The sequence below is a fragment of the Platalea leucorodia genome (assembly GCF_965183815.1).
Source record: "Platalea leucorodia genome assembly, chromosome: 1".
NCBI classification, from domain to species: domain Eukaryota; kingdom Metazoa; phylum Chordata; class Aves; order Pelecaniformes; family Threskiornithidae; genus Platalea; species Platalea leucorodia.
Genome location: NC_138823.1, coordinates 93,505,520 through 93,531,273, shown reverse-complemented (window position 1 = coordinate 93,531,273; position 25,754 = coordinate 93,505,520). Strand labels below are relative to the sequence as shown.

The 25,754-nt window shown below is 41.8% G+C and overlaps 1 protein-coding gene across 1 annotated transcript; it reads right to left on the bottom strand.

Moving 5' to 3' along the window:
• Positions 1–28: 28 nt before the first annotated feature.
• On the bottom strand, positions 29–14,884 carry BPHL (biphenyl hydrolase like). The gene is made up of 6 exons (XM_082329978.1): positions 14,804–14,884; positions 12,052–12,218; positions 7,892–8,045; positions 5,379–5,510; positions 2,658–2,781; positions 29–155 (listed from the first exon to the last, which is right to left on the bottom strand). Exons 1-6 carry the CDS (start codon positions 14,808–14,810, stop codon positions 68–70), a joined length of 672 nt encoding a protein of 223 aa, XP_082186104.1. The 5' UTR covers positions 14,811–14,884; the 3' UTR covers positions 29–67.
• Between the last annotated feature and the right edge of the window lie 10,870 nt (positions 14,885–25,754).

The following is a 25,754-nucleotide window of genomic DNA, read 5'->3' as shown; positions in this document are numbered from 1 at the left end:
TGGAAAGCCAACTAAAATTCCTAAACAAGGCAAGCACAAACACCTTTAACTTGTTTTACAGTTTAAGTCAGTGTAGGAAATCTTCCACTTGTCTGTTGAAGTCCTCTGCAAAACGCAGGTGTAGATTATGCTTTCCTTCTGGCATCAGAAGCAACCTTAAGAGGAAAAAAATCAAACACTAATATTTATTATATTCTGTGAGTATAGGCAATTAAAATATTTGCCTTTTCCTTGCTCTTGGTTACCCAAGTACAGAACTGAAGTAACTCTTGTTTTAAGTACTGTCCCTCTGTATGTTGTTCAGAATGTGAACAGCAGCAACAGTTGAAGCAACAGGCACACTACTTGCCCCGCTTTGGGGAGGATAAACTAAGCTTAAAACAAATTTTTGTGTCCTAGACCCAGTTTCTAGGAACCTTTCTGGTGGTCTGCAAAGAAGATAACATTCTAAAACTTATATGAGCAGGATGCATCTTCAAAAGGTATGTGAAGTACCTGAGCTCTTTTGCCTCTCTGAGAACAGTGGTTGTGCTGGGCAGCGAACACATTGAAGAGGTCACTAGAGAAGAGAAATGTTAACTTCTTGTCACTACCCAGACTTAGTGTTTGAACTTTGTCTAATCTTTCCGCAAAAAGACAATCCAAAACTAACACCGTTCATTCACCCGTGAAAGTAAAAAGGGAAGTCAGGACTTCTTCAGCTGTAAGAAAAGCTTAGCAGTAGTATCTGTGAAGAAAGCTAAATCTTTAATACTGATAGGAGTGTGATAAGCCTAAAATGCTACTTGCCATTGCTTTCTATCTGGGAAAAACTTTATATATCATGTACATATTTCTAACACTACTTTTCTTTATATGGGGGTGGGAAGTTCTTTAAATTATTTTATCCTACCACATACTAAGCAGTTTCAACAGAGCTAAAGCCACCTTGACTGATACTTTATGTTGCCTTCAAGTCATCTAAGCCCCACTACAGCAAGGGTGATCTTCTTTTCGTGGTGACAAGTACTGTTTTGTCTTGGGGAAAAGAGCAATAGGGTGTAACATACCCAGCTCTTCCAGCACTTCTGTCTGAATTTCATTAAGTCTCTTTCTTTGAAGACCAAACAGCACATAGCTGCACAAACCTATAGCACTGTGTATGCTGTTAGCTACTGCTGTTAAGCCACTGTAATGCTACCTAACTCTAGCCATACTATGCAAATACTGAATGATGGCACGCTGTCTTACCATGAGAGAAACAAGCAATGGATTTGCACTACAATCAGCAAAAGCTTTTTCTACTTTACTGCTGGATAAAAATCAAGGCAAGAAAAGCTGATGGTAGAAGCATGCGTTACTGCAAGTATGTTAAATTTAAGGTTTTCCTTCTGCTTCACAATGGAACATGTCATCTCCAGTGCAACAAGGGAAGGAGGGGACCATGTACCTAAGTATTAATTTCTGAGAACACCATTAGTCTGATTTCTTTTCTGATAAGTACGTGTATGGGGGAGCACTTTGGCATGAAGACATGCAAAGAGCTGCTTTACAGTTTATTGGATAGCAACATCTAATGCTGTTACTTCCTTGGCTTGTCTTCCAAAGAGAAGCTATCAGATCCTTGTCTGGTTTTTGTGATGACTTGCCTTAGCATCTGGAGCATTTCGGAGCTCAGTGAGGCCTAACAGGATGATAGGTGCCCTGAGCAGGGCATGTGGGAGTAACTATCTAGCAAACATGGAATAAAACACCTGCATGTGATTGTTAGGAAGGTCTCTTGTTCTCATCTTGCCTGTGGCATAATGCATTTCCATGAACAGCGGGGCTGACTTTGACATAAATATATCACTCAATTTTTCACAGCGATGACACCAATGAAACAGTTCCCTACGCTCTGCATTCACAAAAATGGGTTTTGTTCTCCTAGTTCTTTTCTCTAGTGTTAATCATCACAGTCTGTTATTAAATAGTAATAGAACTACTTAATTTGTGTGCAAATCTATGAAGAAAATTCAGCTGGTGAAATCCCAGCTCTTTACAGGAAGCATTTCTGGAGTTTTCTAATGAAGCAGATGGTGCCCTGAGATTTTTCTTGTTTATAAGGTAATATCTCTGAGCATGGTTGTACATTTTTTTTCTTGTTCTGCTTTTCTTAAAAACACAGAAAATTCACAGGACAGTTGAAAAACAAAATCTTTGAGGAGGCTGTTCACATCAACAAGGCAGAGCAAACATCGGTATCCTGCGCGTCTCTCTAAGAACTGGGAATCTGTCTCCATTCATAGCATATAAATTCACTGCTCTACTGAATGGGACAGAAATGAGGTCTCACAGCAAAAGGAATGCAATGGCCGTATCAGAGAAACAGAAAAAATTTGTTTCGATAAATGTTAGGGGGTGGTTCTGTGCGTGAAGGAGAAAGAGGAAAAGGACCTTACTTGGTTTCTCTTGGAGGACTTTAGGAAGGAGCTTATGAAAATATTGTGCTTTTTATATTGCAAGAAAGGTCCAGCTATGCTGTTTGCATTGTAACCTGCTAGGGAAGTTTAGAATAGCTCTGTCTGTGGCAGACACAACTTATCCAAATATTTCCCCTCCCCACACGCACACACTGTGGGTTTGAACTGCTTCATTTCTTCAACCATGGTTTATAAATACTCCATCATATAACTTACCGAGAGCCTTTGATGTGCTTATGAATGTATTCTGCGTGAGCTTGTGGAACCAAAGGGTCTTTCTCACCATGAATTATAAATGTGGGACATTTAATATGTGGCAGCAACTGTTGGCAGATATTACCTAGGGAGAAAATAAATGAAGGTCACACTTCATTTTAAAACAGTATGAAAGACTGAAATTTCTTCTGTAAAGGGCTGTGAACTCCACTGGGTTCTAGCTATTACTTCTCCTTGTGGATAGTGTGCAACTGATTTACACAACTATGTAGGCAGGACTTGAATTAACATTTCTTTCTCCAAAATGTTACTTTACTGAAATTTGCTTCGTTAATGGATACAGCGCAAATGGATAGAGCAAATGAAGTACTTCTGTCCCACGCTTCCCCCGGGTTCTCTTTGACTGTTCAAAGCAAACACACGCATCTCTTTCCTGGCTTTGTTCTTTCCAGCCTTAGTGTCTTATGTCCTTCATGTTTAGGGTACATTTTGTTACACCAGTTGTCAGGTTACAAGATTTGCTGCTTTTATCAACAAGTTAACTCAGGTAGTACTCATGCCTGTTCCACCTTCCCAACCCTTCGCTGTCTACAGTGAATAACCATTTAATCCAAATGGTACTAGAACTGTTCAGAGCTTTTTCTCCCTGCCCATTCATCTTACAGAACCTCAAGAATAATTTTACGCTTACTAGTCTTTAATCTCACTAGAAGTAATTTTAATGCTTTTCCTTAGACTCTTCTATTTTCCCCCCCTTTTCTTTTCCTCCTCCCTTAGTAACCCAGTTTCCAAACTCTTTGCCTAACTTCCCATGCTCTCACAAGAGATTACGTGGGCAAAACATACTTGATGAGCTTTATGTTCCACTTATCTTGGAGCTAACTTCATCCTATTTGTAGTTGTCTCCTTGCTGCTGCCAACAGCTGTACAGTTAGCTCATACCTTAGCTCTAAGGTCATACACTGTTTCCCCAGTTGTTTGGTTATTTATATAGTCTTAGTTTGCAGTTCTACCAGATAAATATTTTCATACGGAACATTTCACCCACGGTCCTCAAACACCTGCACAAATGTTGACTGTTTTTTCAGAACAAGTAACAAGTAAATTTAAGTTATTTACCTAAGAACATAGTTGGCAATCAAACTATTATTTCCCAGTTTCCAGGTCCTAAAACTGTTTTCTGCTAAAACCACTAGATTGCATTTACTCCAATAACACAGAAGAGCAAGAAGAATCTTGAATGTTGCAGCTTTATGCAGCTTATTCAGTTTCATTAAGTGTTGGCACCTTCTAAAAATTCATTTCTTATAGCTTTTCACACTAAAAGCTGTCTCATATAGGGCAAATAATCTTATTTCTTAAAAAGAGCTTGAGTTGTTTTTGACCAACAGAGGTTTCGCTGTCTTCCTTTTCTCTCTGATGCGTTTTATTAACCCCTTTTCTTGTATTTGCCATTAAAAACCTTTTGTGCGGTGTGTTTAATGCAAAGGAGGCCTGCTTGCATTTGAAGTTGCCCTCCCTGAGCTACTCCTGGAAAAAAATTGCAGTCTGATGGTTGCTCATCTTTTTTAGCAAACGTTAGGCTTCTCCCTATATCTGACCCAGTTACAGCACCTAGGTAATTCAGCTCCTTGTTACGTGTCTCCACGGAGCTTCTTTTTCACAGTCACTCCATCTCATAGTGTTTGAGGCATGTGCCTGCGGTAAAAGGATGTCACAGCCAGAGTTTCACCAGCCTGGGCTTTGAACTTAAGAATAAATTAGTTTTACAGAGATGCATTCTAGAAAGGGTAGAATAAAAGCAGATGATAATTTGTTACATCTCTCTACTGGGAGAAATTCTAGTACTACGTTGCTGATCCTGTGCAAAACTTTATGGAAAAAATACAAAATGACAAAATATTTTCCTTGTAGTACCTGCTGCATGGTAATGTATGTCACCTCCTGTCTTTCATTATGAGAGCTACAGGAAAATGTATCTAAGAGAATTACAGATTCCTTGTTTTATGTACTATGTATTTCTGCTTTAGGCAAATTAAAAGCACTTTTCCTCTGAATTGAAACAGAACTGCAGGTTATTATTCATTGTATCCTTGGCTGCAAAAGCCTGTGTAGAGCAATTGCAGAAATCTTCGGAGATAAACATTTAATAATTATTATATTGTCTAGTTTAACTATTCTTTTTGGATTTTAAACACCTAAGCTGTGTCAATAGTGGTTTTTAAATGTTTTGTTAATTCTGAGTTCCCAAAATCTGAACTTCCTTCTTTTTAACTCATTATATGCTACTACTTTTGAAATAGTGCTTCAGCTCCTGTTTGCAGAAACTAGAATGAACACACCTCACTTTTGGGATATCTTAACAATGTCACCAAGAGGTAATCCTTTGACACTGAGAGAGGAGAGGAAAAAGGAACTTGGGCAGAATCCCTCCTGTTCAGTCTGCACAAAAGCAATGATTTAATAATGTAGTTTTGTGGCGGAACAAGAGGAGGAACTCATCAGCTAATGCTTCCCATAAATGCATTTTCCTCCTCTACCTTGCTGGTTCTGTGAACCATCGACAAAGTAATTGCTTTATTCATGCATGTGAGTCAGACCCAGCTTTTAATGCCATATGCAGAGTCCTTCCTTTACTGGCTGCTAGCAGTACTGTTAGATTTTTTTATCCAGAAATGTCTGCTACTATAATTGCTCAGTTTAACATTGTAAAAACCTTACCATTTGATTTTTCAGCAAAGCGAGATATTCCATCTACCCAAGCCTCACAGGTTTTTGCAAAGTACTTATGTCCATACATCTCTTCCAGTGGTTTCTTGACCTTTTCACTCCATTTTGAAACATCTCGGATGCCTACATAAAATAACATTGAAATATGTTAAGTCCTTTCCAGCAACAAGATATAACCCAGTACTGTCAACACCTATTATGAGTAAGTTTTCAAACCAGACCACGGATATGTATTTCAAACTTGAAACTGCACTGAAAGGTTTTAAATAATTCATAGCATGGAAAGGATATAAAAAAAGGTAGTTTTATGATCTCTGCTGGGGTCTTTCTGAGTTGCAGAAGACCATCTTGTTATTATGGTCACAAGGAACAACAGGAAAAAAAAAAATCAAAGGACTGAGTCCTAAAACTTCTGATGTTTCTTTTTGGAGGGCCTACAGAAGCAGACCTCAAGGAGGTACCTTGTGTATAAAAACGGGACTGTTTTAGAACAGCGTGCCAGAGCTGGCAATTCGTTTTTGTATCCTTCAGCCTTTTGCTTTGGCTCATGGATGGAAGTACTTCCATGGCTCCTACCAGCGTTCAGGGGAAGGAAGCTCTTACTAAGGCATTCCAGCCGGCTGACATCATGGTACATTTGCCATAGTCTTACAGAAAAACAAGCAACTCTACTTAGTAGAGCCCTGTGACTCATGGCAGGCTGGCTAAAGCTGTACAAATAATCTGACATTCTAGTTATTTATTTATCGGATTTACCTATTTTTCCCCCTAAAATTTTCTGTACTGCTCACACACCAGATACCCACAAGGGTGACTTCCACTAAACTATATTTCAGCTGTGCAGCTTTGTATCGATAAAGCCCAAAACAATGTTGGCATAGCAGAGAACCTGAAAGAGACCTGAAAAGTACTGAATCATCAAACAGCAATATATACCACTAGAAAAGCTTTTAATTGGTTTCAAATGGGAATTAAGGGAAGAAAGGAGTGAGGTGTTAATCAACAGACAGAACCTGTCCAGCCAAACGAGCAAGCCAGTAGTGACTGAAAGTGCTTTAGAACAACATCTCATTGGAAATTAGTTTGCTCCCCCCAGGCTAGCTGTTACTGAACAGCTGTTTCCCTTACAGGATCTACTGTTTTATCCTTGCAGCTGGGCTTAATTTAAGAAAAGGCGGGGGGGGTGGGGGGGAAGCCAATACTGAAAGGACATAGATACAAAAAAAGCACCTTTCTCTCTTACCAAACCCTCCGTTGCACCTGAGATGCATTGATGGGCCAGTTGTAGAAGGCTTGTGCTGCTAATCTCTGAGTTCTGGCACCCAGAGAGAGATGTTGAAAGCACCAGTGCATGAAGAGGCCAAAAGTCAGCATTGCTGTGGGCGCTCCATGAAAAGTAAGAGTTCTCTTCTTTAAATTTTTTGGTTTTTACGTTTTAGCCTGTTGGCTAATACTGATGTGCATTTCATAATTATATAATAAAAAAACTTCATAAATATAAAAGCACGTGAAGAAATAAAGCAGCCCTTTTACAGAGCTAAAAAGCATTTTGCTTACTGAACTAAAAAATATACCACTACTACTACTACTACCAGTGAAAGTGCTTTAGTATAGGTGAGGTAAGCACACATGTGCAGTACATACACTTGTAATTTAGCTGAGGCCAGACAGATTTCACAGTTGGTATAAATCAAACTCCAGTTGCTAAAATAAAACATTTACATTTACTGGCTTACATTTGTTGAGTGTCTGCATGGTTAACTCTTTTAATTTCTGATTTCAAAAGGAAATACGGTCTCTTTCTGAGTTCGCTAGCAGGTTTTGCTGTTTTCCTTTAGAGAGAGACAAATGATCAGGTTCTATTTGATATGAGTGGAATAAGGATCAGAAATCCTATGTTTCTTTGCTTTGCAAAGGTTTTGTAACCATGATAATTAACTTTAAGGGAATGCAAATTAGAAAGGCATCCTGGGACACTCACTTGAATGATTCATTTACTTCCTGAACTCAAATGTTAAGTTATGAGCTTGTTTTCTTACTGTCTATGTATTATATAGCCCCTAGAGGCAAAAGCTGTTATGTGCTAGCCCAGTGATTGTATGTGGACCTTGTGTAAAGGTTGTGTAAGATGTGAGAAAAGAAATCAAGCCTGGGGTCAATAGTATTATTTGGAATTCCTTTTTAGGAATTTGTTACAGCAACCAAAATTTGACTTTCTGAAAACTACTGATAAGCTATTATAACTTATGCTTTTCAGCAGCGTAAGTTGGTAAGGATGTGTTAGAAATTCTATTATATTACCCCTAGAGTAATTGTTAGGGAGTTTCTCGCTACAACTTGAACCTATCCCTATACTTAGCAACTTGGTGAATTTTGTGTCCTGTTCCTTTAGGTTTGTTGTGTCTTCAACTCTGTCTCCACTTAGCTACTACATGACTAAGATTCTTAGGTCAAGAAGAAATGAAAATAATTCTTTCAGGATACGATATTCAGTTTGTACATACCATTATAAATTCTCACATCCTCTTGAGTAACGCTGGCATTTGCTCCCCAGACAACCAGCTTGTGGATAAGAGTTGGATACTTTGCAGCTGCAATGAGTGCCGTAATTCCACCATCACTCCACCCCAGCAGAGAGAACTTCTTAAATTTCAGTGCCTCGATTTGTACAAGAAAGTTATATGCAAATCATCAGCTGGTTTTACAAGCAAATATCAAATATTTCTTGAAAACTAACTGTACAGATTTAGACACAACACTACGTAGTTGAACTATAGTTAGCTTTCATAATTAGAAAATATGATTTTCCTGCTATACGTAAAAATACTTAAGAAAAGGTCAAATATTTAGAAAACAAGAAATTATACCTGCCCTTCCAATTTTCTACAACTATTTAATAAAACAGGTAGTAGCCATATTAGATCCTTGCTGCATTTAAAAAAGCCCTCTTGAAGTAAGGAAATGTTTATTTACAACGGAGAGTAAAGACCTTTTCAGAGAGCCTGATGGTATCAAGAATCTGTGGATTCTCTTGGCATAAAGTTGGCAAAGACTATCACAGTGTGGGATGGTAGGTAATCCAACACCAAGATGAACGTAAGAAAATGAAAAGTTTAAGACTTGAAAAATGGAACCCAGTGACCTAATGTACTGATGCTAGCTGATCTAAAAAAATTACTCTGCTCTGTAACAACCAAAAATTGCTTAAAGGATTTGCTACAGGATTGTATAATGTTTTAGTGCCTAATTCACATTTTGTGAAGCTTTTAAGTGTACATTTTAAATGTTACTTCATGGTGAATTGCAATGCAAAACAATAATAATGAAATTCCTCCTTCTCGAAAAGGAAGGCTCAGGGCAAAAAATATGACAACCAAGACCTTAATTCTTTCTGACTTGTACAATGCTTGCCACTAGAATTTGAAACTCTTGTTTCTTCATATACCACGCTCTGTGGTAGGGGGTACCAGCAGGGCAGGAGAGAGGATTTCGTGTGTGTGATGTTCAGCAGGCAAAGGGCAGGAAAGGTAAAGGCACTCGGGAGCAAATGCATTTGAAGGTTGTTGAGCAGTTTTTGCAGTTTTGCGTATAGAAGCCTTGGTTTGTGAACTCTTTCACAAACAAACGTAGAAGCTTCAAGTTTTTTTTGTTTGGTTTTTTTTTTTTGGTTGGTTGTTTTTTTTTTTTTTCCTTCAGAAATTGCAGCCTTTTAGATGTGATTAAGGAAGATACTGTACTTTTGGAGAAGAAAGAGCAAGTTAGTTGAATGAGTTGTTTTGGTGCTTGGTGTTTTGTTATTGGAAGTCCAGGCCTGCTTTCTTTGGACAGAAGAAAGCAAAAATGCAGGCAATGAGAGAAACAACTACAGAGAGAGAAAAAGCAGTTTCTAGTCTGCTTGTAAACTCGATGCTCAAGTGAGGCATAACTTTATCAGTCAACTCGATACTTAGCAAACTTCTCTCACTACCAGGCTTTTCTGGTTTTGGCTTCTTCCTTGGTATTAGGCTCACTGTAGTGTTGCTCAATGCTAGATTTCACCCTGCTAAGCTATAATTATTAAACAGAAAAGAAATAAGGTAGGGAAAAGAAAAGGACATGTAAAGTAAGAGCTGACAGCAAGAAAAGAGAACTTTCAATTTTAGCAGCTGATCACAAGCTGGCCCTGGCCTGGTGAAAAAGAAGTTATCTGTGACCAGCTTTCAGTATCGTGCTGCTGGAGGGTTACTGGTGCCTTGGCAGGTTTCAGGAGTTGGTACCAGTGCTTGTAAAGCTCACGTTTTTGCTGTTGCTGCTGCTGTTCTCCTACCACCACTAGCAAATTACGGATCTCAAAGTCGGGTGATGGGTGGAATAGCTGATTAAAATTTTTATTCCTCACGCCAGGTTATTGGCCAGTGCTTCAGCTGAGATCTGTTTGCCGCCAGTATTTCACTTGTTTACTAGCCATTATCTTGATGCATACTTTGGGTTGTCTCAGGATGCCTTTGCAGCAGGAGGAATTACATTTATTCTTCGCAGCCTTCCAAAAACCAATGTGATATAACAGATTTCTTGGATACTATATGCATGTCTGCTCGCTTTAATCTTCAACGACGTACAGTGCAGGCCTCTGCCTATCGTTGGCAATCACCTGAGGGCTGGCTGCACCTCCCCAATTCTGTGGGTGATTCTGTGTTGGCCTTACCCCGTAGTGAACGAAATCTCTTTTGAAATCACCTCCGCCGTCCAGGCCTTTGTGAAATGCAATCAATCAATCACGTATAATGTGACAGAAGTAGCTTACAACAGTACCCTGTGCCGTATGCTTTCACTGGATCACAGGGAGTACACCACAAGGAAAGGCTGCAGCTGATGTACAGAAACGTGGAGAAGCGCAAGCCTGTCTTTTGACTAGGGCAGCAGCTCTGAAGAGTAAGAACCTCTTAAATACCAACACTAATTATTTCCATGATTCTTTTAATGCTATTGGCCTTTGCTGCTGTTAGACATTGGGATGGAGTGCAGCCCAGTGGACGTATTTGCATTATGCTCCTTTTGTTTCAAGCAAACTCCTTCAGAGAACACGTAGGGTGGTACAGAGCAGCGTCACCTGCGTCAAGGTGCTGAACGCCCTGCGGAGTTTCAGCGTTCCTTATTTGACAGAAACCCTGCCGCGCTCACAGCTCCGGCAGCGACGCCAGAATCTGAAGGAGCCTAGGATCGAGGTTCTGAAAGCTCACCTATGCGGATGGGTTTTCTGGCGGAGCGCAGGCAAACCGTATCCGTTACAAAGCCCTCTGCGGGAGGTACGACTTTGTTTTGTACTGGAAATCCTAACTGGGATGATCCTTTGGGGTTGTGCTGAGCTTTATATGTTATGCTAAAATAGAAGCAAGTTACTACGCCTGGGGAGATTTTAATAGTTTGTTATTATATGCTTGTATCAATGAACACCTTCAAAAGGCCAGGATGCTTTGTCTCATCTGTTTTGGCAGACGTAGAGACTGGTAGGCTGCCGTCCTCTTTGACTGGACGCTACAGGGTTACCTTCTTTTGGGGGACAGCTCTGTGTTCTATTTGGCGTTTGTTAGTATTTGGACAGAGGCAGGAGAGGGGGCTACAACCGCTTAGACTGGAAGTTTGTCACCTATCCATGGCAGCATCTTTATTTTCTTTGTTAGCGTAGCAGAAGAAATTGGTGATTTACGGCGCAGAGAGATTGCTTTTATGGTTAGAGGGCAAAACTGTGTCTTAATCCTGATTCTGCCGTCAGACTGATTTTGTCTCGCTACGCAGAATGCTCCGGGAAGGCTGCGTTTCCAGTTTCAGATGGGTTTCTGCAAGGTTACTGCTTATTACAGAAATACAGTTGGATTCACTGTCTGAATCTTGTCTCATAATTTTGGAATTTTAATGCTCTGCCAACTTTCTTAACATGGCCAAAGAGACTGTACAGCTTAACATAACAAAGCCAAACTATTAGTTAAAACTAAACCAGAAAATAGCGTTAGCACTTATGGGACAGAATAAAAGAGCAACACAGAAACATAGATTTGAAATAAAAAAATTCTGCAAGATGGAGAAGCAATAACAGCTTTAGGTCATATTCTTTATAACCACAGTAGCTGTATTAGTTACTAAGATCTGGTACGATCACAGGAACCCTTTGATTTCCCACAAAAATTATTTCAGTAATATGCTGTAAAATGCAAAGTGTCAAGTTAATTTTTAGAATCACATGTTTCTTGAAATTGGCTGCTCAAGGTAAAATGCCAAGATTCTATTAGCTAGAAATTTTTCAAGAGCCTTTCACTACTGTAATCCCTTCAGTTAAACCACTTAGCATAGACTTTGGTTTTTACATACATTTTACCTCCACTCACATGGTTCTTGGCTGCAAACCTCTTAGGGCAGGGTCTTGGAATAAAAGCATATTGCTTTATAATGAATTCCCACTGCTGAACCTCTATGTATATTGCAGAAGAGATGGAAGAAGAAAATATTTTCCAGAATAGTGTGCATCTGTCCAGTTTTAAGCCTTCATTTTTATGCTGTCTTGCATAACTTGCTGTCTGCTGGAAACAACCTGCTTAACAGTACCCTTCCTCCTCCTCAAAATTTAAGGGAAACAGATTTTAAATATATATATATATATACATAAAATAAAATCTCAGAAAAGATTTACCTGCATAAGATCCACAGCATCTTTTGCATCCCTCTCAAAGAAATCTGGAGGAAAGTCTCGAGATGGAGGAATGGACTGCCCATATCCCCGTGGATCCCAAGCAACAATTGTGAAAAGTTGCTTATTCATAGATTTAAGCTGTGGTCCAAAATCAGTCTGACCACTCCCTGAAACATTATCATTTTTCAATTAAAGTAACCACCATATAATACACACATAGTATACATACGTAGTATACATACGCTAAATGGAAACTGGGGAAACTTGTATCTTAATTCTACAAAAGAGGTTATCCATCAACTGAAGTACACTTTATCTCTAATTGTAACTAACCATTGCAACTCTCGGGCAGGAAGTACCACAATAAAAATCTTCAGAACTATCTGCAATACGCTCAGAGCAAACCATTAGGCAGGCAGGTAAGCTTATCAAAAACTGGGCTCTACACAGATGCCTTAATACAGAATCTTAAACTGAGCTACCTGGGTAGGGATTTCTCTTTACCAGATTGAAAGCACTAGCATGGTCACCGCTGTTTATCTGGACAGCACAGATGAAACTGAAAGGGGAGGAATATACTGACTCGAGCTACAGATTTGTAGGTGAAAAGCACCGCGTGAGACAGTTGTTCGTATTTGATAAAACACTTCTATGAGAATAATGGTGTTTAAAGCTGAACTTTAAATACTTTGTTGCCTGAGGAGACAGTGGTGACACAAAAGCACAAAACTGTAACTTTTGATTTTTCTAACATGTATGTTACCAAAATAAGTCAAATACAGCGTTTGTTTCTGATGCAGAACAGTTTCTTTTATTGATGGCTCAGACCTTTGAAGGATTAAAAAATTAACTACTCCAGTCTATGGCACTAAGCTATCAATGAACACTAGCATGAAGGTAAGACTGCAATTTACTACTTATTTGCATTACGGACGTGGTAACAGTATCACAAGCTACTTGATTAAAACCTGTTCAGATCTAATATGTTATATTCAAATGATGTAAATCAAATATCAAATTGGCTATCCATCATTATATTAAAAGGGCTGTTTAAGAGCATTTAAGATTTTGTTTTGTTTCCTTGGAGAAATATGTCCTCAGATACCTCTTCCTATACCACCAGCTGGTCTAAATGATAAAAGAGGCTGTATATAGCATGCTGTGATGAGCTGAGCACAGCCTGGCATGATCTCTTGCAATACCAATTAATAGCTAGAGTCAGAAGCAAAATATCAGGTTGTCTGAAAAATAGCAGCGCAACCTGATTAATATCAATCACGTATTCTTACATAGGCTTTGAATGAACTTCTGCGCTATCATGCACATGCTTGCTATACTGTATTTTTTGTAACTTAAAAAATACAGAAGGCTGAGAGCATATCTGAATGCTGTGTCTTGTTGGTTTTCTTAGTATTTTTCTAGTTAGAAAGAGAAGCATCACTTTTGTTTTAATGTAGTTTACAAATAATCTAGAGACTAATTAATTCTGTTGACCTGAAAGCACTTATCTTGTTGCCACAACACACTTATTAGTCTGTTAATACTGTAAGTAGTGTACAATAATATTGAAAACTTGGTATCAGTACAAGAAGTATGTGACAGTCAGAATGTCAAGCTCACCCTCACAAGCTACCCAAAAATATTAAACCATAAACTTAATAATGGTAAAGATAGCAACCCTATTACTGTTTGTAATAATGCTAACTGAACAATAGCAATGTACACCTAATAATATTACTCACAACTGAAGAAATAATACATTATCTCTATTTAAAGAGTTAGCACTGGCAACAGGATTAGTAGTTTAAAAAGCTGTTTAGAATGGACAGGTTAAAACATACGACTACTAAAGCACCCCTAGCATTAACTTTTTTCCACCCTCCCCTTGAGAATTCTTTGAAAGAAAGAACCACTTCACAAAGACTTGAAAATGTTGCTGCCAAGAAGAACAAATGTTTCCTGCTCTTCAGTTCTTGACGTTCTATCATCTTGATCCAGCAATTCAGTTAAGCATAAGCCCAACTCTGAGCACAGTAATGGTCCTACTGACAGCCTGCCATGAACTGCTAGTAAGTCTGACTGGTTCCTTAGAACTGCAAGAACTCAGAAAAAAAAAGCCTGTGTTAATTTTAAAAGGTTGTTATCAAAAGCAGTGGTCTCGATGGACAGATACCACTTAGCTAGCAGAACCTGTTGTCTATCTCAAAAAGCCATTGAGAATCTTAATGATGTTGCCCTGAATAACCAAAAGACAAAAATACATTTTTAAGCAAAGAGCAAGTCTCAGCTGTGCCTTTTTCACTCTGATAATAAACTGCAAGTGCTGCATTATGTCTATTAATTCAGTTGGAATGCACCTAGTTTCTAAAAAGGAATGCATAATTCAGTCTGTGTAACAAATATAGCTGACCTGATTTTCCCCCGCCCTGTTATTTTGCACCTTGTGTAGCTATTTGCCACCTGTGCTGGACACCCCCTTTGCACAGTTCAATCCCAAAGCGCAAGTGACTATTACACAAGTCAAGACATTGTGTAAAAGGTGCCTGGTGAGATAAATGAAATCTTTAAAAACTGTTGACTGATTGCAATAGCTCTGCTTTTTCCTATCTGTTGTATGTATAGCAATTTGTTTAATGACAATGCTCCGTAATCAGGTCTTGAACATGTTACAAAATAGTTTTGTGCATTCCAGCTTGAGACCGGATGGCGAAAGAGGTGGTTGCTCTACAAAGATAAGACAAAATCTCCAGACCTAGCATTCCGGGAAGCAGAAGAACTGCATGGCTTCCTTCTCCTGTCTGCTGATAATGCAGGTGGACTCCATTCACTTGGATTTTGGCAGATGTTATTGAAGTACTAGGGATGGGGGAAGGGGAAAGAAATAAGAAAACATTCAGACAGTTAATTCTCATTACTACATGGTCATTCAAGGAATACAGAATAATTACTTTTTCTAGATATTAATGACAATACAGTGAGATTTAAATGGGTCACTTGCCTTTCACAGGTGCACAGAAGACTAAATAAAAAACTTGCCGGGAGCAGAGAAGTATCCAGTTGCGACCACTATGTAACATTTGTACTTAGGTTTCACAAATGTAGTTAAATGACTTAAGTTAAAGGGGAGGAAAAAAGAAGTCTGGACTGTGCAACACGGGGAATATAAAAGCAGCTTTACGTGGCTACAGAAACATGTTGAGAGAAATATATTGGAGAGGAGAAACCTCATTCTGTCACAGCATAACTTTTGAAACAGCTGGTATTCACCTTGTAATTACTCAACTGAGCCTCTCCATCTGCCAAAGAAACCACAATCTATTGTTACAGTTCCTCATGAACCAGAGGGTCTACAATGAAAACCACCTTGCACTGAGACGAGGGTGGAGGAGTGTGATAATAATATATCTGTCAGTGTAATCTCAGCAGGAGATCATGCTTAATGTGAAAATACCGCATGACCAAAAAAACCCACTCGCGAAAAAAGCACCACAGAAACAGACTGCATAGGCCACCTCCCAGCCCCGACCCTTAAACCCCTACATTACCCTTCAGTACAAAGGAAGACATATGTGTAAATGCAAACAGGTAACCTGAGAAACCGTCTCTAGATACTAACACCTAGTGAGAAAGCAAAAGTAGCACAGATTGGAGGTATCTTCTTAACATCTGTTCTCCCAAGCAAATTTGTGCCCTAATGGTTGAAAGACATCTTTTCACCAACCTAATTCCTTTTATTTAAAGGTAGTAATATGATAAAAAATTTGCCATTTCGTTGCCTAATGGTTAACCCTTATTCCCTGCACTTCTCAGTTTACCTAGATTAAATCTTCTTGCCCTGTGAATTCAATCAACGTGAACTTCACACACACACAGAAATGCTGTTTTCCAGTCTTATATGTACCGGTAATCTCTATTCCATGATGTGTACTGCGCAGCTTATTAAAAATTCATTTTTAACATACAAATTCTGAACTAATTACAGCACAAAAGCATAGTCCCACCTGTACAGAGTTTAAAATGGTGGAGTAAAAGTAAAAAATTCCATAAACTTAAACCCTTCTCATAAGGAAAATGAAAACGAGCAATAGCTTGTGAGCTGAGGTTCCCAGTACATAAGTGGCAGCTAAACCACAGAACCTGCTCAACACAAAGCCATCTGGATTTTACATAAAATCTTGGTTGACATAACACAACCAGTCGTGCCACATGCCTAACTATAAGCTGTGACTTGGCAGAATAGGATCAGCTCTTTCTACCTGTGCAGCTGCAATTTGAGAACTGGAGTACAAACGCAGATCTGCGGCAAGACTACAGCTCAGAGAAACTCATTGTGTCATTATAACTTCAGTGAGTTTTGCTGAATCGTTATGCAAATGTGATTCAAGTGATTAGTTTGACTGTAATGTTAAACCTCCATGAAGTCCGTGTATCACACCTGATGTGGCTATATACTTCACAACTTGAATTCTGAATGTAGCATTCAGATGGCCGCCTTATCCTCTTTTTGAATATCTGACTTTTGCATTTTTCTATTTATAAAAGGTTTTGTTATTTTTTTCTTGATATACCATCTTTTGGTTAGTTATTCATTTCAACACGTTATTTTATCATAGTTCTCACCACAGCAAATGAGCACCTTGCTCTTATTAATTTTTACAGAAATATGTGAAATTTTTTTGCTTCTCATTAGTAATTGCCAAAAACATTTCCAGTTCTGAACACAACTGAAATAATCACCATCCTGTTACCTTTTTTTAAAAAAGGTTACCAACATGTAGTAGACAAGAATATACATCCCTTGTCTACAAAGTATATTCTGCTTTCCTGATTCAGATGCTAGATTTTTTTACACAGTTCTACATTTTTTAGGATTAATTATTAATATCAGGGGCTTGAGAATTTTGCTGAGTTTGTCATGCTTTTCTGTTCTTGGTTTGTGCCTCAGTGTAAAGTCCAATGAAATCCAGGAGTTTCACTAAGAGAGTATTTTCAATACTTTCTGGACTAAGAACAAATGAGTTGGGTTTTCTTTATGTGCAGAGAAACTGTGCTGGAACTGGCTACACCTAAGACAGATTTGGTCTTCCCCACACCAAGTTTCTGTGAGTCTGAAATCACTTCAGTATGCTTGTCAGTATGATGACTTCGCTTCTGTCAAGTTTTCATAAAGACTGCATTTTCCTTTCGTTGGCATAAGCAGAAACCGTGTTAAAACCAAACAAAAAACACTCCGCTATTCTGTAACTGAATTAGTAGTGTTAAGGTTGATAGCTCTTTGAGAAGCACTGGATACATACTGCCTATGTTTACTAAGACAGTACAGATGTAGAGTAGGCAGGTCTTGTACTGTGGAGGCCACACTTCACCTCATACTCTGTAGGTGTGAGATTAATCTGGGAACTACCTTTGTGTTCCAGCTGTGCTGCAATACAACCTAGTCTTTATCTGTGCAGGGGAAAAAAAAAATGTGGTATTATGCCTGTTTTCCATAATAGGATTTGCAGCATAAGCAGTATTATATATATTACATATATGTATTCTCTTTGCAACCCCGGCGACCTCCAGGAAACACCGTATCGGCAGGTGGCAGAGAAGCAGGGCGGTCAGCAGCACGTCCTGCCTTGCAGGGGGGAGGCGGACTCGCAGAGGGGAGGATGACAGACACTGACGAGAAGGGGCTGCGGAGCCTTCCTTGCACAGCTCCTTCCAGCAGAGGGAAAGCAGCTAAGGACAGAACTTCTCCCTCCCCAGCGAGACGAATCTCCCCGCCTAACCGCAGAAGCAGGCACCTCAGGGTCCTTGTCACACACACCCCCCCCCCCAATCCAGTGTACACCCCCTCTGCTAAAACACCCCCCTCCCCGGTGACACCCGCCCGGGCCTGTCAAATGTCACCTTCCGCAAGCCCCGGGCGGAGAGGAGGGACGAGGGAGCGGGGGAAGGGGGGAAGGAAGCGGCTATGGTTTTTACCCGTAGGAGGCAGCCTGTCCCCGGGGTGTGAGCGGCGCGGCCCGGGCGAGCGGCTGTAGCAGCAGCGCCCTGAGGGCCCTGCCCGCGCTCTGCCGAGCCATTTTGCCCGCCGAGGCCGCCCCGCCGGGGAGGGGAGGAGAGAGGAGGGGAGGCGGGGCGGCCGCCCCGCCTCCCCTCCTCTCTCCTCGCCTCCCCGGCAGAGCGGGCTGCCGCCGTCCCCCGGGAGGCGGGAGGGACCGCGGGGACCTCGGCGCTCAGGGGCCCCCGCGCCGCCTCTGAGGCGTGAGGGGAGGACGACAGGCGGTACCGGCACTCTGCTGCCCGCGCTCTGATTGGCGGGCGCCGGTGTCACTCAGGGCAGGGCGGCCGTTGCTGAGGGGAAGGTTTGGCGCCTCGGCTTTCGCGTCCCGCCCCCTCCCCCGGGCGGGCGTTAACGGTCGTCGGTCGCCGCCTCAAGAGAGGAGCGGCCGGCCTTGCGGCAGGTGGTGAGCTGCACTGCCAGCTGCGGCCGGGAGTCGGGCACTGTGAACGCCTCCATCCTCTGCCTGAGGTGTCTGCAGGGAGTGAAGATTCCTGCCCTGGGAAATAGAAGGGACCAGGTGTGAGCTGCACCTCCAGCTCTGCTCGCAACATGAGGAGCTCCGTGGACTGTGAGAAAACAGAAGACATGGTGGTCGTCTGTGACTCCCTGTGCAGCTGGGGCAGTTGGGATAGTGAGGGCATCTCTGGGAACTGCAGCTCCCCTAAGGCAGTGCCTTCAGTGAGCTGCCCCCAGGCCCTCGGCAGGAATTACTAACTCTGCCTCACCAACATTTTTTGTAGGGCCTACTTGTGAGGAGAGCACTCATCCCCTGGCCAAGTGCTTTGGCCTGGCAAGTGCCCATACTACTCAGGGCCAACCGCCTCTGTAGCGGCCTGACTACCTTTGTTCACCACAGCACTTGGACTCACTTTCCTCTGGACTTCCTCACAGGTTGCTCATAAAGCACCAAGGAGACTAACCACTTTCCCTGGTGCCTGCTTTCCAAGTGTGGAGGAGAATGACCAGCCCTGAGTCATGGCCTGCCCAGGGCGATGGTGTAGAGGGCTGTGAAGGTAGCGAGGAAAATGGCAGAAAGCTGTAGAGCTGGTACCAGGCTTGAAACAGAACCAAGAAACAAGGTCTCCTGCCTTATACCTGGATGAGAGGGATTTCCTCAAGACGGGTCAGTGTTACACATTCACTCCAGCCCAGTGGGAGCTCAGTGACTGCCCCGGGAGTGGAGAGTTGTCAGCCTTCGCACTCCATTGCCATTTGTTTGCATGGGCCTAACAAGTCTTAGACGTGAATGAGTCATAACAAACCCCAAGCGCATTAAGAGATTAACTCAACTGTGTGAGCATACTGGTTCAGTTTATCCCCTGAGCAGATCAAACCATTTAAGATTAAGGTCTTTAGTATGGCTAATTACAAGCGATCCATCAGCAGGACAAGCTGCCTTCACTCTTGCCCAGTGACTGTTAAAGGAGAAGCCGCTGCCCGAGCATTCACACACCATCCAGGGAGTCACACACCCACCCGCCCTGAGACTTTAACTGCTACGACCGGAGTCCCTTCGCAGCAGGCAGCTGTACTGAGCCGACGGGTGCCCCTTTCTGACTCCTCACTCACAAACACACTCACTCCCGGGTGCTTTCTCCCTTACAATTTAAGTTCCCCTCCCCTCACCTGACGGTTCAGTCCAATAGCAATATTTGGGTCTGGGGCCTTCTTGCTCCTCACTGGATCCTTTCTCTGTCTCCAGCCAGGCCGTTCCTTTCCTTATCTCAATGGATGCAGCTTCTGCTGATGGTTGTGGCTACCTTATCTTTCTGGTTTGCACTGGTTTCGGGGCCTTCCTTCATGTAGCTAAGTAAAAGTTCAGTATATGGTCAGCGTATCCAGGTGAAAGTTCACAGCTTGCAGCCTAAGGCTTCAGCAAGCCTTGCTACTAACGCTATGTATTGGATTCCCTTTGAGCTAGAAAGTGACTTCTACAACAATGATATCGACAAGCCCCTACAGTTTCCTTGGCTCTTAGGCCACTTTCAGAGGCTCATCTTTGTTGTGAATGTCACTGTCTACGTTTCTTTCTGATGGAAAATGACTGGAGGTGACAGCTGACTATTCTGCATTTAGGGAAATAGAGGTAGCTTGGTCTTCTGCTACACAAACTGATTTTTTTTCTGAATTCTGCAATTACTGTGAATTAAAAGGAGCTCTTAAGAGAGAAAGGCCTCAAACTTTTTGTATGCAATTTCATTCCTGTCAAAATGCCTTTCAGTCTGATTTTCCTATATATCCTCTACCTACTATGGCTGATTGATAGACATGTAACAACTTCTCAGAACCTGTGCTGAAGAACTGAGGGATAAGGTAGAAAGGGTTCATCATACAATGAAGAGGGACAAAAGAGGTAATTAGAAAGGTAAAACCAGAAGTCCTCACTAGATGAGAGAAAAAGGAGATGAGGAGGTGTGTGAACCTCTTAAGAAAAGGATGGGGTAGTTCCAGATGAGTTAACCCCACTGTTAGTGTGACAAAAGCTGAGGGGGTCTCTTTGCAGAAAAGGCTGTCACAGTCGAGGTGCTGCACCATGTGTCGTCTCCAAGTCTTCAGTTGCAGCTCTGCAGCATACGAGGCCTGTAAAGCAGCCGTTCCTCTCCCAAGTGCTTGGACCCAAGTGCAACCCCTCTCACAGGCCATATCCTGCCTTCTTTGGCCCGGGGAGAGAAAACTAACATGACAGTTGGGGCAGAAATGGCACTGGCAAAAACCCCTTTTCTCTGCCTGTGTGGAAAATGACTGGCTCCCTGAGGGGTGACAGGAGAGAGCCGCTCTCGAGCAGAGAGTTGCTATCTGGGCCCACAGGGCAATGGTCCCTGTGGAAAAGCTGTGGGAGCAGGACCCTGCCAAGGCTGGATGCAGATGGCAGATGATCTGGGGACAAAAAGACTATAAACTCACAGGTTCAAACTGTGTTCACTCTACTCAGTTCACCCGAACGTCCAGTCTTGTTAGTAAAGCACATTTGGAAATAATGATGGGCAGCTGGGAGAATTAAGTATTTCAGCTCAACCATTTCCTCAAAAATGTTCTCCTCATAAATTAACGGCTGAAAGGAGAGAAAATGCTTTGAGAAAGCCAGACACAGGCTCGCTCTTACATAGCCTGTGGAAAGAGTTGAGAACAATTGTGGCACTAGTTCTCCTGTCTGCTCCCATAAAATGTTTTTATTTGTCTGGTTACTGCTGATGGTTCACGTTCTGGGAACTAACTGTTTCTGGCCATTGCATGGAAAAGAAAAGAAAAAGAAAAGAAAAAAAAATGTTTGAAAGAGGCAGCACTGCTCTGCTGGTGATGTGTCCCTAAACACAGATTTCCCTTTCCCTCTTAACAACTGCCCTGTCATTTTTTTGCCCCCCTTGGTATTGCCCCATCTCTCCAGTATGGTCATCTCTACGGACAGAAACTTCCATTTAATGGCAGCTTCTGGCTGCTGCTGCTGGCAGGATTTCTCTCTGAGATCCACCCAAGGCTCTGGAGGGCATCACTGCTGCGCAGTGGGACTTTGTCACCTGTGATCCACCCTCACAGTCCCTGCAGCCAGGCTGCACTGTCGGTGCTGCATGGATTTGTTCCTTATGGAACTGAACAGCAGGGAAAAGAGTGATTCAAATGCCATTTCCCAGCCCACAACTATTTTCCCAAACTTCTTGTGAGGGGCAGAACTGCAGGACAGTGAGATCTTTCAATATGCCTATTAAATTGCAAAGACAGAGTAGTCTTCTGACTCCTAGATGGATAGAAAATATATATCTACACTTTTTGTACTTCCCCGGGGTTGTAGAAAATCTAGAAAAGACCTAGTCAGTTATTGACGTAGCGGGTCCCTTGAGACATGCTGGAACATCAGGCAGAAAGACTAATTCCAGGTCTCCAGAGGCATTCATTTCACTCACACATGGGAGTCTCGTATCAGGAGCAGTGATCCCACACAAGACACCAGAATCATTACCATTAGTGGGGCTTTAACTCCGGACCTTTCAAGGAGGAACTCATTTGTCAGGGCCATCAGGGCACTAACAGGCTTTAACGGCCATGATCAGCCTCAGCTGGGGCCTCCTCCCACACCCTCTGCTCATGGGCCCAGCTCAGCACAGGGCCATTGGTCCCTGCCCTGGTTCTTGCTGTGTTACAGCCCTGTCTGTGTCTGGTTCGGGTCCCCGCTGATCCAGATACTGTTGTAGACTTTGCTTCTTGCTACAGACTTGCTTCCTGAGTCTGTGGACGCATTGACTGATCAGTATTGCTGCTTTTATTTTAGCTGCTTCTATGAAGTGAAAATATCCTGCTGTTTTCACGCCTGTTTTGGGCTCTCGTGCCTCTTGGATGTTGAGTGTTAGAGCAGGAAACGTTTTCACCTTAGGACAAAGCCTCATTGCTCCAGCTCCACAAAGAGGTAAGATTTGGGTAGTGGTGAATTGCCAAATTCAGAACAAAGATGTGAAAATGCTGATGTTTCTGTGATTTGGTATTGACCTTCCAAACAAGAAAGACTAAGTGGATGTGGATGGACTTTTGAAGCTGCGAAGTGTGGAGAGTAGCAGCGTGTGTGTTTGTAGGAGGAGGCATATTTAACTAGAATATTAGCCAAGTTGGAAAAACTGGACTTACATAGCAAAGAAAAGGATGCTTTGTTATAAGCAGAACAGCTAGTAGAAAAAGATCCTGGATACCTTGGCTCAAAGCATATTTCAGACTGATGAAGAAACTAAGATGTAGACATGCATTTAAAAATTGTTTTCCTTTATGTTTGCCTGAATTTTTCTTATGCTAGCACAGGATAGTTGTCTGTCTGCTTAAGCGGTGCCTGCATACCTTTCATATATTCAACCATGTTATAAATCCGAGGTGCCCAAGTGCAGATGTGTCAATACGAGGTGGTCCCATAATTTCAAAAAGCTGAATATGATCTGCATCCTGTAAATCTTAACAGAGTCTTGGTATAATTTTTGTTCAGATTCAGGGCATTCAGAGACCTGAAATGGCTCCAAATACTCTGGTACAAAAGTAGAAAGAACTTCTCTCTTGGAGAGGGCACGAGTAACATTCAGAAGATGGTTCTTGGTATGTTTATGGTAAGGGGTTGTATGAATCTATTTTTAGGGAACTCTGTGACCCAGATGTCCCTTCCGGTGCTGCGTTTAGTTCTCTTGACTTGAGATGTGTGTGGGGTGCACAGGAGTTGCAACCCATCGTTCAAAATCCAAGCAGTATTACTGGTTCGTTAAGGTGATTAATGTGGAGTTTTGTCTCAAACAGCTCTCATCAAGTGTCTCTGTGAGCTCTATAAGCTTTAATGCTTATTATCTGATCACATCTTAGCTCTGGCAGAAGTTGGTGTCTATACCAAAAAGGTGAGGAAACTGTGCTAAAGAGAAAGGAAGTGACCTACTTAGAGTTGTAAAGGAGGAGTGGGAGAGGAGAGGGAAACCCAGCATAAGTCAAGAGTTTCACTCGTAGGCAGTACTTCCTCCAGCACAAAGACAGCTTCTAGACTCTACACCCTAGACCCTGTTCTGATCCTAACTTCCCCCTTCCCTTCTCCCCAGGGGCCATATTAAGGACAGAGTGTGAGAGCTGCACTTGCCCTAGCTGCTGTTTTGTGGTGACTGACTCCTTTGTGGTCGGCTGACTCCTGATGCTCATCGGTATGCTAGGAGGAAAACCTGGCATGCTTCAAGGAGCACTTTCTGTAGTCTGTAAAGACTGGGATGAGGAAGAGGTGGGAAAAAAATGCCTAGAGGGCACTAGGATCTAGGGAAGAAAGCCCTCCCAAGTGCTAGTTAACTAACTCTGATGTGGCCCTGCTTGTACTGGATGATCCTTCCTACTTTGTTTCCCTGTAGCTCCTTCTCACCACATACAAGGCTAGGCATGTTTCGGAGAATCAGAGATTCTTACTCTGTTTTCCATGTGCTTCCAAGGCTGAAAGAAGGTTTCTGTTTGTTGTAGCATAATGATGAAAAAATCTATCAGAGAAAAGTGACATAGTTTATGTAAAGCTGCTTGATCAGTCAAATGCCAAGTTCTCGAGTATTGCCTCTCCCTGGAAACTAGCCTCTGAGGAAGAGGAGCTGTATGTTGCCAGCTCAGTTCAAAGTTTGCATATCAAATACTTGCCACAGTGTCCTCTCCGAGTTTGTCATTCAGTGTTATTAATTGGTATTATTTAGCCACTATTTTGGAAGCAGTAAAAATTCTCCAAAATTCATAGTTGCTTGTACACTGTTAGTGGGGACATAGTAACAAAATTAACCAAATAAATTGCTCTGCATTACATGGACTCTAATCCTCTCTGCATTTAAGAATTTCAGCATGGATTGGCTGCTGTGTAATGATGACTGTAGCTACAGGGTGGAGGCTGTACTTGAATGGTATTTGATTATTCGCTGTTAAACAGTGTTCTAGCTTTGCCTCTGCAGAAAAAGATCCTAGACTTGTTGCCTAGAGTAAAGGAGAAAGAAAAGTAAGTGATTCTAAGGAACACAAGAATTCTAGGCAGGGAACTCTTTAATATCTTAAACTGGTGCTTTCTGTGAGCGGAACTCAACTAGCAATAAAACCATGATCTAAAGTCTCAAAGCTCTAACTCTCTTAAAATGGGAAAACATAATGTCCTTGTGCATAAGTGGATGAGTTCACCTGCTGTATAAGTTCTTCAAGGAGAGACCATGAGAAGGAGGTCTGCTGCTGCAACCCACAGCCTTTTTCTCCCTGGCTTGCACCTCACCCCTCTTATGAAAAATCTCTGTAAGGTTGCTGCATTGCTGCCACCTCTGCCCTTGAGGCTGATAGCTTGCCAGTTTGATGTGAAATTACTGTTCTGTCCTTTCTCTTCTTTCTTTTGTCATGAAGCGTATTTGATCTTTGCCATAATACCTCTCTCTCTCTCTTCCTTGCCCCTGTTATTTTTCCTCCATTTTTGAACTGTTATGATAGGTTGCTTTTCAAAAATCAACTCCATCCTTGATTTTTTTTTTTTTTGGGGGGGAGGGGGGGAAGCAGGGGCGTGGGTGGTAGATGAAATGAGCAACCTGGTAAGTTAGTATTAGCTGATCTCTCTCTGCTATACTTAACATTTCTGTAAATTTTTAGGCCAAGGGAGAGCACTAACTCTTTTCTTTGGACCTCTTGTACACTGTTGTCATTTACACTTCACCTAGTTAACCTTGTATTGAGACTTATAGCTTTGTTTTTGACTATATCCATCGTAAGAAACAAGACCGGTCCTAATGAAAAGATATCAAGAGGATCCACAGACTCCCTAGGTAGTTTATTGCAGTAGTTAATCATCCTTATTATTAAATATGTATTCTAATTTCGGCATGCCTGGCTGCAGCTTCCAGGCATTGGGTCCTATTATGTGGTTTTCCACAATATGCTAAAAAGCTTGTAGTACTTTATATTTTCTGCCCAGGAAGCTGACTCTTCTTCTCTGTGATTGAGTTCTGTAAGCATTGTTCTGAAAGAGATTGTCTCTAGCTTTCAGTTTTGTGGTTGTTTTCTATACAATCTACAATGTCACCTGAACTATGAGCACTAGTCTAGAACTGGACTTGACAGCATCAAAGCTAAAATGACCTACATCTGACGCATCCCACTTTAAAGATCCAGGACTTGCCCTATGCCTAATTCTTGTTCTGAGATT